General features: G+C 39.8%; 1 protein-coding gene across 2 annotated transcripts in view; it reads right to left on the bottom strand.

The window, feature by feature from the left end:
- LOC127435873 (gamma-tubulin complex component 6-like) overlaps window positions 1–14,321 on the bottom strand; it is a 20,761-nt gene extending 6,440 nt beyond the window's left edge. For both annotated transcript variants that reach the window (XR_007896302.1, XM_051689616.1), the window contains exons 1-13: window positions 14,041–14,321; window positions 12,443–12,580; window positions 12,135–12,353; window positions 11,517–11,662; window positions 11,224–11,345; window positions 8,504–11,054; window positions 8,305–8,426; window positions 7,725–7,874; window positions 5,947–6,028; window positions 5,359–5,447; window positions 4,920–5,035; window positions 4,661–4,799; window positions 84–238 (exon numbers count right to left, since the gene is read on the bottom strand). Coding sequence is in view for 1 of the 2 variants with exons in the window: in XM_051689616.1 (XP_051545576.1) it covers window positions 84–87 (4 nt within the window). In the remaining variant the exon portion in view is untranslated. The remainder of the gene's footprint in view (window positions 1–83; window positions 239–4,660; window positions 4,800–4,919; window positions 5,036–5,358; window positions 5,448–5,946; window positions 6,029–7,724; window positions 7,875–8,304; window positions 8,427–8,503; window positions 11,055–11,223; window positions 11,346–11,516; window positions 11,663–12,134; window positions 12,354–12,442; window positions 12,581–14,040) is intronic.

The raw sequence follows: 14,321 nt of genomic DNA, 5'->3' as shown, positions 1-14,321 counted from the left end.
TGTTTCTCAAACCATGAAAAATTATATAACGTAGAACTCATGGTAGAAGTTGAGTGGTAAGTGCAGGTAGCTCTGGTACTCACTCATCAGGCCGTATGAGTCCTGGTACTGCTCAGCTTGGTACTGCGAGGCCAGGCTGAGAAGACAGCAATCTTCTGGACTCTCTTTAGGGAACAGGCTCAATCCCAGAGCCCAGGCAGAGAGACCCTCATCCAGGGAGACAGCTCAGTATGGGGCACTGCATTGCAATCCAACAAATAAAAACACAACAATATAATCACTGAGAGTTTGCTTTGTTTATGTACAGCAAAACATTTAATACATCACTTAGTTCAAGTACCCCCACAGCACCATTAGTAAAGCTCAAATACACCTTCATCAACACAAAACCAAAGATGTGTACCAAAGGATAAATATAATTTACTATAATTTATCAATTAACATTGTAATATCCCTGATGTATAAAATAAGATGAAGTTACGACGTTTATTCATCAACAACAACAAAAAAAACTGGGCCATATGAGCCGTAAAATTTGAAAATAGAACATACATACGACGTTAGTTATACTGGGGACCTTCTAACTTGGTAGATTTCGAAATATAAATTTTACAAATGTTATTTTGTCATTAATTTTTCATTTTGGTAGACAAATATATAGTTAGGCCTATATGTTTATTGCTTACATGTATAATTTGTGCTATTTACAAGTAATAACATGAACAGAAAAAGTTCTAAAAAGTTACCGTCTTTTTCAGACTACTGGCAGTTCAGCAGTTTGTTGAGTGCATAATAACGAGTGCAATTGCATGTCTTCTTTGTAAGAATTAAATGTTTCTGACTGTAAAAAAAACAGAGGGTATTAAGAGCCATTATTAATGACAAATGGATTGCATGGATCTCGCCGTTGGGCATACATTAAATGGAGTCAAACCAAACTATTACCAATAACTCACAGTTAAAGGATATTGTTCTCAACTTTGCATATTAAAAGATTGATTTGGGGATTTTAAGAATAGATATCGGGATTGTTCAAATGAAGATTGTGATTAATCTGAAAATCTTTAATCGCTATTATTTTGTTTTATAGGTTAAACAAAGCAAAATCCAATTCTGTTTGCGTACCCCCGGAACCCGTTTACGTTCCCTCGGGTGCATATACCCCCGATTGGGAATCACTGACTAAAACAGTATATTCAAGCCAAAATGCCCCATTAAAAGCTAAGTATTGCCTGAAAGGTTTCTGAAAGAAGTTGAAGTTGAAAAATACTGTGAAAAGTGAGAATTTGTAAGTCCAACCAAAATGATAATTTATGCCTTTTATGAAACAGATACAGTACATCAGTAATCTGTTTTGCAATAACATTCTCACCTTGTGTTTCTGAATTGTCTGGATCAAATTTGGCCAGTCAAACTCCCAGGCACCACACCGCCAACCACACAGCCCTTTCCAAGAGTAGAGTCTGAGGTATGCTCATGGGCACTGCCGGGAAGAGAGCTGGTTCGAGTGGTCTCAACACCACTGACCACGCACCCGATACACAGGGTTGACTGTGAGGAATGTCCATACGCACTGCCAGGCAGTGGAGAGGGTTGAGGGTTAACCCCCGACACAACACACCCAACCATTAGTGTGGAGTCTGAAGAGTGTCCATAAGCGCTGCCAGGCAAAGGGGCACTAGGCAAAACTTCGCTCTGAACTACACACCCCACGCCCATGGTGGAGTCAGATGCATGCCTGAAATTGCTGCCAGGCAGAGAGGAGGGTGAAGGGGTGGTATCTGTCACCACACAACCCACTTTAAGGGTGCTGTCGGAGGAGTGCCCAAATTTGCTCCAATGTGGGTGAGAGTCAGAGACATCTGACACAAACTCACCCACCTTTATATGGGTGTCAGAGGCGTGGCCATGGATGTTAGGGGCGGTGACGTGGGTAGTTACCTCAAAAATATTTTCGCCTAATCTTAAATGGGTATCAGAGGCGTGACCATGGATGTTGGGGACAGGGAAGGGGGTAGTTACCTCCGAAACATGTTCACCTACCCTTATATTGGCATTAGAGGCGTGGCCATGGATGTTAGGGACAGGTACAGTGGTTTTTACTTCAGAAATGTGTTTGCCTACCCTTATATGGGCATCAGAGGCATGGTTGTGAATGTTAGGGGCAGGGGTAGTTACCTCAGGAACATGCTCATCCACACTTATATGGGAATCAGTGGCGTGGCTGTAAATGTTAGGGGTGGGAGGAAGAGTGGTTACTTCAGAAACATTTTTGCCTACCCTTATATGGGCATTTGAGTTGTGGTTATGAAAATCAGGGGGCGGCAGAGTTGAGAACGGTGCTGGATCCAGATCACAGCTTTTATTTCTCATATGGGCATTAGACTTGCAGTCATGAAAACTTATGAAAGGAGACACGGAATGTTCTTCCTCTGGCTTGCTGACACTCTCACAGGACTTGGCTTCCTCTGTTGGCTCCTGGGCAGCTTGTTTTGGCTCTGAACATGTGCTGGCTGCTGTTTCGGTCTTTTCTGCAGCCTGTTCCTCTGCGTTTTGGCTCCTTTTCTCTGACTTACAAGGTCTCTCTTCAGTTGTTTGGGCGGGGATATCCAACTCCAAGTGGGCTAAGCACTTTTTCTGCCCTGAGGCAGTGGAGTCGCTCAGCTGTACAGAGCTCTCTGAAGGGTGTCCATGAGCACTAGCCTTCGGCTGACCTAGGGGAACCTCTGGAGTGAACTGCCCCAACTGGAAACTGGACTTGGATGCTTGTCCGTGCTGTCTAGGAGTAGGGACGGATTCCAGTACCTCCGAGATGTTTTCTCCAATGCGTATGTGGGAGGCAGATTGGTGTGGCAACTGTGGGTAGGGATTCTCAGGGGAGGGGACACGGTCATAATTCTGCAGAATGGAAAAAGAACTCCCTGGCGATTCTGGCATGTTTGAGCCAATGTCGTGGAGAGCCTGGGTCACAGCACTACTTTTAGGACTGCATGGAGGCTTGGGGAGGAAATCACAGATGTCAATTTGCTTTGGTATCGGAGCTTGACTTCCATCAATGGAGGGAGAGCAGGGAAGAGTAGATGACCCTGGGATAGCATTATCTTCTGCTTGCGCTGTTATATTCTGCTATTGTGTAGGTGGAAACGCCTTGTTGATGAGAGAGGTCAACAGAGAAAGGCCAGACTGGTTCAAACTGACAAAGTCTACGGTAACTCAGATAACCACTCTGTACAACTGTGGTGAGAAAAATGCTATTCTCAGATGCGGGTTGGCGCTGTTTTGGCAGCACGAGGGGGACCTACACAATATTAGGCAGGTGGTTTTAATGATGTGGCTGATCGGTGTATAAGTACCAAGATTGGTAAGCCAATAAACTGGACAGCTATGCAACACCAGTTTGCATCCGGGCAGAATTCCCATGCTCTTTGACCAACAAATTTCAATTACCTTTCTATGAAGGGGGCCTGGGTAGCTCAGCAAGTAAACTACTACTACACCTGGAGTCGCAAGTTCGAATCCAGGGCGTGCTGAGTGACTCCAGTCAGGCTTCCTAAGCAACCAATTGGCCCGGTTGCTAGGGTGGGTAGAGTCACGTTGGGTTAACCTTCTCGTGGTCACTATAATGTGGTTCTCGGTGGGGCGTGTGGTGAGTTATGCGTGGATGCCACGGAGAATTGCTTGAGCCTCTACACGCGCTAGGTCTCCGCAGTAACGCTCTCAAGCCACGTGATAAGATGCGCAGATTGACGGTCTCAGACGCAGAGGCAACTGAGATTCGTCCTCCGCCACCCTGATTGAGGCGAGTCACTATGCCACCACAAGGACTTAGAGCACATTGGGAATTGGGCATTCCAAATTGATAAAAAAAAAAAAAAAAAAAGAACTTTCTATGCACTTATGATTAGTGGATACAGATTTTTAAAGATAATTTTAATCAGACCAACTGGCTACTGAATCATTTAAACTATTTTGTAAACCATTTCAACTAATTAATTGGATAAAACTGACTCATTGGCAAAATCAGAGCAACACTATGGCTTGTGAGCAAGCTTTACCGTAAACAAGAGCAATTTCTAGCTTTTATAATACTTTAGAGCAGTGAAAAACAAGGAAAATAAACATATTCACTACAAAAATGTCCATAACTTCTGAGGTTTTACTCATTTTCATGATTTTTCCATTTTAAAATTCCTTGATATTTGCAGGTCATCCATGACCATGGGAAACCTTTCCAAGGGGACTGTCCCTATAGTAAATGTGCTATTTTTGATGCTATTTCGCTTTGGATAAAAGTATATGCTAAATGTGAAATAACAGTAACCGCACCAATAGCAAAATAGTAGAGTAATATAAAAAAAAATGTCCCTGTTACAAACCCTGAAAGGATTTGTTGACACTGGCAGCCCCAATCCGATTCGTCGTATTTTGAAATCCAATTTTAATAACAATGCATTCAGCCACATTTATTAATAGTTATAAATTTGATAATAATCAGATGCAACTGAAATTTCAACCAAGAGACCAATGTAGATATACAGGAAACTGACTGCACTTTACGATCAACTGTGCGGACAGTCAGTCCAAAAAGTTGGATCTGAAAAATAAATCAGAATTGCCACAAAATAACCCTGAAAAATGTCCACTTAGTTTAACATCAGACCTGTATGCTTTGCTGGTCTCGCTGCAGGAAGTTCACTCTTCACTCGTCAAGTTTCATCCTCTGTACCTTCTACATGGCTCTGAGCTCACATCTGGTCGCCACTTCTGATAACTGACTGTACTGAGTGATCAGGTCCATCCTAAAAATACATACACAGCAAATACATCATCTCAATATGTACCATTATCACCTCTAGCCTACATATCACTGTATTTTTCATGTGAAAGTGTTACTGTGTGCCATCCCCCGAGGAGCTTACCGTGCCCGACGCTCCAGCTACTCCTCGAGGGCCTGCAGCCTCTGCTCTCAGTCCCTGAGCTCTCGGGCATAGCTAAAATCATTTTCCTGTTCCTTCCGTCTTACAGCACTGTGCCACTGAAACCACATTCATAAAGTCAGAACCGTTCCTGTTGGCAGATGCCATTCCAAATCTGTATGCTGTTACTCTTTCCATGACACACAAAGAGAGAATTTTGAAGAATCTTCTTGCATCTCTTTTTAACTGTTGTTATATGAAGAAGAGCAGCATGAACACTTTTCAAAATTCTCTTTTTGTGTTTAACAGAAAAAAAAAACCAGCATAAGGGTTTGGAATAACCTGAGGGTGAGTAATTCATGACAGAATTTTCATTTTTGGGTGAAATTCATTTAAGCCTCTCACACACACACACACACACACACACACACAGATACATCACCTCCTGGTGCAGCTCCAGCTGCCATTTCATCTCTTCGAATCGTTCTTTCTTCTGGGCCTCTTCTGCCAGATGCTGTGACACCTGGCGGCCTGCAGGGGGCGATTGAACAGCAGGTGATCAGCTGAAGACTCCATATAGACTGTCTGATCTTAATTTATCTACCTCTGTGGAGAGGGACTCCTTCTGTCTGTTTGTCCTGTTAAGTAATGCTTGACCTTCACAAGGTGAATAGTCTTGTGCTCTACTAGGCCAAATTACAAACAGATTTCAATCTGATGTTGACTCTAAAGCAATGATTGAGTGAGTTCCTTTTAACAAATCATCAACTGGATAATGAGCGCTTTATACAGCTTACCTACCGATTGATTGCACTGAAATGAATGTTATTCATTTTTTGTGGCATCCCCGATTTCAGATTTGCTCATCACACAAACATCACGCAAAAAAAGTGAGCTTTGGTTAATCACTTTTTTGTCCTTTTGGGCGGTTCTCGGCCAGAATAAGCTTTAATGTGGACCCGACTTTATTTTAAATGTCTCGACTACTGGTATGTGTTTGTGAATGGGGTTAGAGGGGAATGTTTTTTACCTTTAATTCTCTCCAGGGTCTTGGCCACTGACTCTCTGACCTGGTTAATGAGCTCCTGTCGAGCCTGTTCAGTTGGCACTGCCTAACGGAAGAGAAGTTACAAAAAGAAAGAGAGAAAATAAGGAAGACAGAAACAGAAAACAATACAGCTGATTTTAGCCCAGCATTCTGATGAAACTGGGTTAATGGACCAGGGGCTGGATTCACGAAAATATTCGTAATAAAAAAATTAAGAAAGTTCTAAGGACGGGGGCCTGGGTATCTCAGCGAGTACTGACGCTGACTACCACCCCTGGAGTCACGAGTTCGAATCCAGGGCGTGCTGAGTGACTCCAGCCAGGTCTCCTAAGCAACCAAATTGGCCCGGTTGCTAGGGAGGGTAGAGTCACATGGGGTAACTTCCTTGTGGTCACGATTAGTGGTTCTCGCTCTCAATGGGGCGCAAGTAAGTTGTGCGTGGATCGCGGAGAGTAGCATGAGCCTCCACATGCTGTGAGTCTCCGCGGTGTCATGCACAACGAGCCACGTGATAAGATGCGCGGATTGACTGTCTCAGTAGCGGAGGCAAATGAGACTTGTCCTCCGCCACCCGGATTGAGGTGAGTAACCGCGCCACCACGAGGACCTACTGAGCAGTGGGAATTGGGCATTCCAAATTGGGAGAAAAGGGGATAAAAATTTAAAAAAAGAACGTTCTAAGGATAAATTCTAAGAAGTTTGTAAGAATGTTCCTAAGTGCAATTCTTGAAAAATTCGAAAGAAGTTCTCAAATATTTTCTTAAGAACATCTTAATTTTTTTTTCATGTAAAGTGCTTGAGGTGTTAGTTTAACGACGTTAACCGTCAGAGGTGAATTTACTTGCTGGTAACCATTTGATAACATTTAATTTGACATGGAGGAAAAGAAAAGAAACAAAAACTTCAGTAGACAAGGGGATCTTGTTTAGGGAATAACTGCAAGGACAAAGTTCTCCTTGGGAAGCTTGATAATTATACCACGTCAGAAATTAAGAGGCGGGTAAATGGGAAAGGGTGGCGGAGGCTGTCTCCGTTGTGCCCAACTCCAACAGGGATATGGATGAGGGTGAAAAAGAAAGTCTCAGCTTTCTAATGTTAGAATTATAATGTTTCTATGAACTCTAATGATCGTGGAAAGAGAGCGCTATATGCAGCGCATAAGTTAGAATTAGCATGATCTGTCATCACATTAAGAAGCTTCAAAACAACATTTATTGTTTGAATTTGGTGATAACATTTACATGGTTTGAAAGCTGAAAATAAAAATATCACTAATCAGGCCACTGAGACTTGAACATGAAAAACCCAGTAAATTCATTAAACACCTGACCTTTTAGGATTTAAGACAACTGTGTGGTTATCCTAACTTAAAGATGTTATTTACGACGATTTAAAAAACAAAAACAATTCGAGAACATTTCGTGAATTAGGACCCTGGTTTTTAAAATATCTTCCGTTACCATGCCAACAGTACCGGCACTACATTGATACTGGGGTACACAGTCAAAACACTTAACTAACATTATTAATTTACTGACATTTTGACACTGATCCTGTTAATTCTTTCTTTACAAAAGGTCATGAACTCCACCAAATTACTTCCCTTTGAGATTAATCTTTAAATGTGACTTTTCACTCAAAATGATATCCTGATTGAACAATTTGTATTATGACATTTTTTTTACATTTGAAAAACTGCAAAATAAGCATTTTCACAAGTGGACTTGTCATCTAAATAGCTTGATGACAGGGTGCAGCACCTGTTCCTTCCTACTGATGGTGCTATGCCTGGCAATCATCTCCATTCACCCACGGTACACAGCGCAGTCTCTCTCAATCTCCTCTACTTCCTGTAGAGAGAATGTCACGGTAATCCTGGGTACCGGTATGTCCAACCAGAAGATGTAGTGCTGTTTAACGGGCAAAACGGAGAGTTAGATCTTCCGAATTCTCTGGTTTTATGTCCAATTTTTAATTGTCTGTAATAAAAGTACCCATTATTATAAAGTAGGGCTACGAATCGACAAATGTTTTAACTAATTAAACTGAACAGTTTTCTAAGATTAATCATGGTACATGGTAAATTAAAACAAACATAATAAAATAAAATAAAATCATTAATATATTTACTTTATACTTTGTCGCAAAGAACTTGCAAGAATTAGGTTAGCGATCATTTATTTTAATTATATAAACATGTACATGGAAGTGGGGGAAAAACATGAAAGTTGCAGGAAGTAAAAAATATATATATATAAAAAAAAGGTATTGCATTAATTGCGTTAACTTTTTTTAATGCGTTACATTTCCCAGCCCTATTATAAAGGGTTTGAAAGGCACCTGTGGGCAGCAGATCTTCAGCAGGTCGATAGTTTCTCCACACATGTATACTTCGTTGGCGATGTGTTTGTCCTCTGCGTCCCGTGAAATGAGAGTATAGCCTTGTGTCCAAAAATTCTTATCTGCAGGAAAAGAGATACACAGATGGAATACAGAATGGTGTCTGTCTATCTAATCTAAAATCTGCTGTAAAACTCACTTCTATGGGTCAGATAATCTTCATTAACCTCAATCATGAACTCTTTATACACATCATGGAAGACACCACCATACACCCAGTCTGAAACAAACCTACACACACATTACCTCATTGAAACTTTCACTTGGTTACAAATTTCAACTACACATTTTTTTTAAAAGTAAAAGTTGAAATATCTCGGCAATTTAATAGTTTGCGTTTTGGCCAAAAGCTTTAGGAAAATCAGAGATTGGGAGATGTATATTTATTTCTATCATTAAAAACAGTTCCTGTTGTTTTCCCCAACCTACACAGCCTTGACATTTCAGAGGCAGAGAAATTTGTAACTTTTTTTCTTAGAAACATACACTAATGAATGCACTAAGGCCAGCAATATTTATAAAGGAAGCAAATAGGGTCCATGTAGATTGTAAATAGATGTTAACCCTTTAAGGGTGTTTTTAAAGATTTCCTGTTTATTTCCTGTATAACTTGTAAAATAAATAAATAAAATACAAAAAAATAACAGGGATGATCTTGTGTAAAAGTGTTTGGTATCATTTTAAAGAAAACTTTTAAATGTTTATTATAACAGACTCTCAACCTAAGAAACTGCTGAAAAATCACAAAAAAGACTAAAGGTTTGCATAGCATGCAGACATGATTTTAGTAATGAAATTTCCAGAATGAGTTTCATTCTGTGCCATTTCAGTCATCATTGAGTCCGTTTCATGAACCTGGTGGCCATATGTAATAACAGTAATGATCACGTGACTGACCAAATATGGAGGACTATCACCACTGGTTGGAGCAATCAGTACCAATTGGTTTAGCATTCCACGACAGCTACAGCATTTCTAAGTGTTTTAATGTGTTTTCAGCCAGACAGCACATTTTCTGTGTGCACATTGTGCTTTGTGTGGGTTATCTAATGATATATGCATCTGATTACTTTGTGTGGCCTCGTTTTAAAGATAATTGCGTCATTTATGTTCCGTTTATTTTTCGCGAAGTGAAACATGAAACAATTATGTCAAAGAAATATACTATCACTAAATATGCTATTACTCGCTATAAATTTTGTATGTGAGTAGAACAATTAGGCTGGTTGTATTCTAATCTTTAAGAGCTTTCTAACAATCCATGACATATGGCTATTTGATGAGACTGATGCTTTTACAGATTACAATAATATGTACAGTGCAAATGTTTTTTTTAATAAATTATCAAAACGGAACACTTCTGATTTGTCTGCAAATTTCAAAGCACTTGTTCAGTTTAGGTAATAGTGCCTACATGCATTGTAAAGTACAGCTTCTAAGCTTTAAAAAAAATATGTATTTTGTGTTGGTCAAGACTGTAGTTTTGATTAAAAAAAAATTATCTCACGGGCCTGTTGGTGGCCGTCCCAGCTTAAATAAATAAAACCCCAGAGGAGAGAGTCTCACCGTGTGTATGGCTCACAGCTGCTTTTCAACAGTGACAGCAGCACAGGATGATTCACATTACTGCAGTTACTCTGTGCTTCTGTACTCTGTGATTATACAGATACAGCAGCAGCTTCACACCCTGAGCACATACACACACACACACACACACTACTAATTACACGAACAACGCCACATACCTGCAACACATACCTGTACAAAACACATTTGGCCTAAAACATTGCCTGTGCAGACATCAAACGCTACAAAAAAACAAAAAAAAATCATTATCTGACTCTTTGACCAACTAGCTTGTAACATTTGTTATTTTTAATGTCACCTTGATAACAAAAACTTCTATGACAAGTGCTCTTTTACTCACTTGGGGGGTTCTTAGCTTTTTCTTTTATTTCTGCTCTCACAATGTGACAAATTTTTACATAAAGTCAATCCATTTCATGAACAATATTGCATGAAATATTCCACAGGACTACACTTGAAATCTCTCATTTCTCTCCTCAAATCCCCACTCACTTCTCTCTTCCAGTCTATTTTCACAGGGACACTTCAAAGGTTATTTTCTCCCCCTTCAATTTTAATATTTATCAGAATCATTTACTGTGTGAATGTTTCTAAAGCAGGAAAACACTACAAACCAGATGCCATATTATATATGCCAAAATTACAGAAAGCATTTTGAATAATCGGTCAATGTTTTACAAATTCTGTAAATGACGGAATTATTTTTGTTAATGCAACCTCTGATCTGATGTCTCTAACAGATATATCTGATGTGTCCAATGAAAAGGTTTCTTACTACAGGAAAAGTAGCTCGTCCAACACCAGCGATTTCATTCAAACTTTAATTTTAATTTAATTAATTATATTTATTTATCACACATTATACATTTGCACATATACAGTGAAATTCTTTTTTTCACATATCCCAGCTAAACTGGGGTCAGAGTGCAGGGTCAGCCATGATACGGCATCCCTGGAGCAGATAGGGTCAAGGGCCATGCTCAAGGGCCCAACAGTGGCAACTTGGCAGTGCTGGGGCTTGAACCCCTGACCTTCTGATCAGTAACCCAGAGCCTTAGCCGCTGAGCCACCACTGCCCCTCACAACACAGTTCTGACAGATACCTGATCAATACACACAAAATATACAGTGAAAAGTCATTTCAGCAGCAGAGAAAGTGTTTACATATTGACTGAGAAGACAAACATTTTGTTCTTTGAAATAACTTGAATGGATGAATCATGCACAATAAGACCAGGGACATTTATTAAGAAGGTAAATAATGTTAGTTACCTGAGTTGACGCCCCAGTTTACGGAAATGACAGCCAATTGTGAGAAGACTCAGCTAGGCAGGAGTGCTCAGCACACATGCTCTATAGTAATGCAGGTAACGCCGCAGACAACCTGTGAAGGCCTGGGACACACACACACACACATATATCTATATATATATAAATCATACACTAACATCTTCCTAGTGGAAAGGAACCTGTAAGATATGATAAGCTGACAATAGATTAGTCCTAAACCTCTGCCTGAAGCAGCATAAGAAATAACAGCATATGTCACCTGGAAGACTACTCACCTCTGATTGTAACTGCTCAGAGAGAAGCGGCAGAGCTGCAGGTAGTGTGTGCCATACTGCACCAGCTCACCCAGCAGTCTGGACACACTCTCAGGAGACGTCCCATATACACAGATATCTGGACGAACATTAAACTGCACAATTGTCTGGAACAGAGCATAAAACACAAGAGAAAGATTACAAAGATAACGTGAAATCGGAATTACTTTCATGATGAATATTCCTGATCGTACTGTGCGCAACTCATAAGTACATACATTACTATTCAAAAATTGGCCCCATTCACTTCCATTGTAAGTGCATCACTGTAACATCCATTTTTGCTTTTCTTTTAAGAAAAGGAGGACGAGTTGAAATTATTTTTCGTGGTAATCAACATTATGCCACAAATGCTGTTGTTTAAGCTTAACTTGTATTGAGCCCAAAACATACAGTACCTTTAACATTCACAATGCAGTTCAATTCTGATCAATAAAACCAAGACCCGTCTACATGTCACATTACTAAAGTTAAATGTGTGGCGAAATTTTATGTTGTTTTTAAGCCTCTTATTATAAAATGCTTCTATGGTCTGTCACATATAACAAATGTTATTTCACGTCTATTTAATTCAGCTACCTCACTGAGGGGAAATGTGGCTGATGCTACCCCAATCAACACATTTAGCACACATCTTTAACCAGTTGACTCTGACAGACCAGTGGCAGGGGCAGGAGGGGTGACGGGGTCTGTGTGGACAGAATATTTCTCATCTCTCCTTCCCATAGCTGGTACAGCTGATCAAAAGCCTCCCTGCCTGCCTCGGTCAGGTATGGGGGCTCTTTCTGACCAGGAGGACTGAAGGAGAGAGAGAGAGGATCAGGAATGCTGCCCAAATTCACATTAAATCAGACCGTATATTTTTTAGACTAGTCAGACTCTCTCACCAGCCGATGTTCTCCCAACAGCATCATCTGCCAGGTACAAACGTCCGCAGTGCCTCCCACACGTCAATCTCAGGACTGGGCTCAGACTGGGAGTCTGGAGAAGATTAGAGGCGGACTGGAAGCCAGACATAGAGGAACCTGCCAATTAAAATGAGTGGAAAAGACATTTATGAAGAGGACAAATCACTTGATTAAACAAATAAATACAATAGTTAATTTTTATTTTTGTTTTTTTGACAGAACGCTTTTTTCTATAATTGTTTTTTTTGTTTTTTATTACTTTCGCATTTATACATTTTTAAGAGTTCCAAAAAGACTGCCCAATGATGACTTTAGCTTCTATAACTTGCTCTAAAAACTTGGTATATACCAATATAGAAAATCTGGGGTGATACGCAGCCCATAATATGAATGATATTTAATTTATAATATGGAGGGGTTAATGTATAAAATCAAGTCCCGTCCTACATTTTATCTTCAATAATCAGTTTCACTCAGAAATGCGTCATCCCAGAAGTAAAATGGGTAATGAATGCCATTTCATGTTCACTTTAACATGCTTCATGTAAATAAAGGCATTAACCCCTTAAACTCTGGCCTATTTTTGGGCTGCCACTGCAATTTTTCACACTCAAATTTAAAAGCTCACCATTCACACACACACTGTGGACTAACTGCAAAAAATTAGTCTCATTTGTCAGAGAACCCCCCCAAATAAAAAATAAGAAAAGACTCAAATTATTCATAACTAATATTGTATATTATGATTGTTTTTTTGAAAAAATAAATAATAATAATAATATATAATAATAATAATAATAATAATAATAATAATAATATATATATTTTTTTTTTTTTGGTTCTAACTTTGTAAACATGTAATTCTAGTTCTGTTCATTCTACCTCACTTTGAAAAGTCTCATTTCATTTCAAGTACTAGAAAAATATTTTTTTTCTCTATCACATTCCATCACAACAGACAGATATGAAATGTAAGAGGTGCTCTAACGCATTTTAGCCCTCACAGATGTGCTCGTCCATAGACATTCAGTCTAATTTTCAGTTCATGCACCACCCCCATTGTTCGTTCAAATATCTCGGCCTCTGAGTGGACTATAAACTCAATCTAGGTGTCATTAGAGAGCCGGGATCCTCCCCTTTGTGATAATATATAAAACTGTATCATCAATAGATGAAAACTTATTTTTCTGATAATTTGTTTAGCATGCTTTTCCTGCTGGATGGCACATTTTGTTCTGGACATCTAAGATATAACATTGGATTATTCAGCCAAGCAAGCTCACAGACAAGTAAAAAATGGCTCATTTTTTAGAAAAATATAAATTTTTTTTAGATTTTAAGCTTTCAAATTATACCTCAAATGCTTGACTTATGTATACGGGGACTTTTTTCGTGATATAGCACCATAGCGCCATATGGGGTTTAAAAATTATTGGCCGATGCCATTAATCTTAAAAAAAACAAACAAAAAAACACACACACTAATATTAGCCACTACAGATATAATCACCGAAATATTTTGTGCATCCCAGCTAAAATCTGTAATAATGAAAATTGGATCAATTTAGTATCTTCACCTGTATTCTCAGCCCGGTGAGGTCTGCGTTACTCGGGACGGGTGGCAGGTCTAGTTGAATGTCCAGGCACCAAACAGTGACAGTCTTGTTTCTCTCGCAAACATCTCCTCTGTGTCCGCTCTACGCCCTAGTCCAAGGAGTTCATGATGCTCAGTGTTCTACAGACGCCTCCAGACACACCCCACTCCTCACCACAGATAAGAGACCACGCCCTCTCCTCCAACCTCTGCATGACCTGTCTCAGGTACCCACCCAGCGGGAGTCTGCGGTGAACGGGGCGT

This window comes from Myxocyprinus asiaticus, chromosome 46 (assembly GCF_019703515.2).
Source record: "Myxocyprinus asiaticus isolate MX2 ecotype Aquarium Trade chromosome 46, UBuf_Myxa_2, whole genome shotgun sequence".
Classification (NCBI taxonomy): domain Eukaryota; kingdom Metazoa; phylum Chordata; class Actinopteri; order Cypriniformes; family Catostomidae; genus Myxocyprinus; species Myxocyprinus asiaticus.
This window is presented reverse-complemented; position numbering and strand designations above follow the sequence as displayed.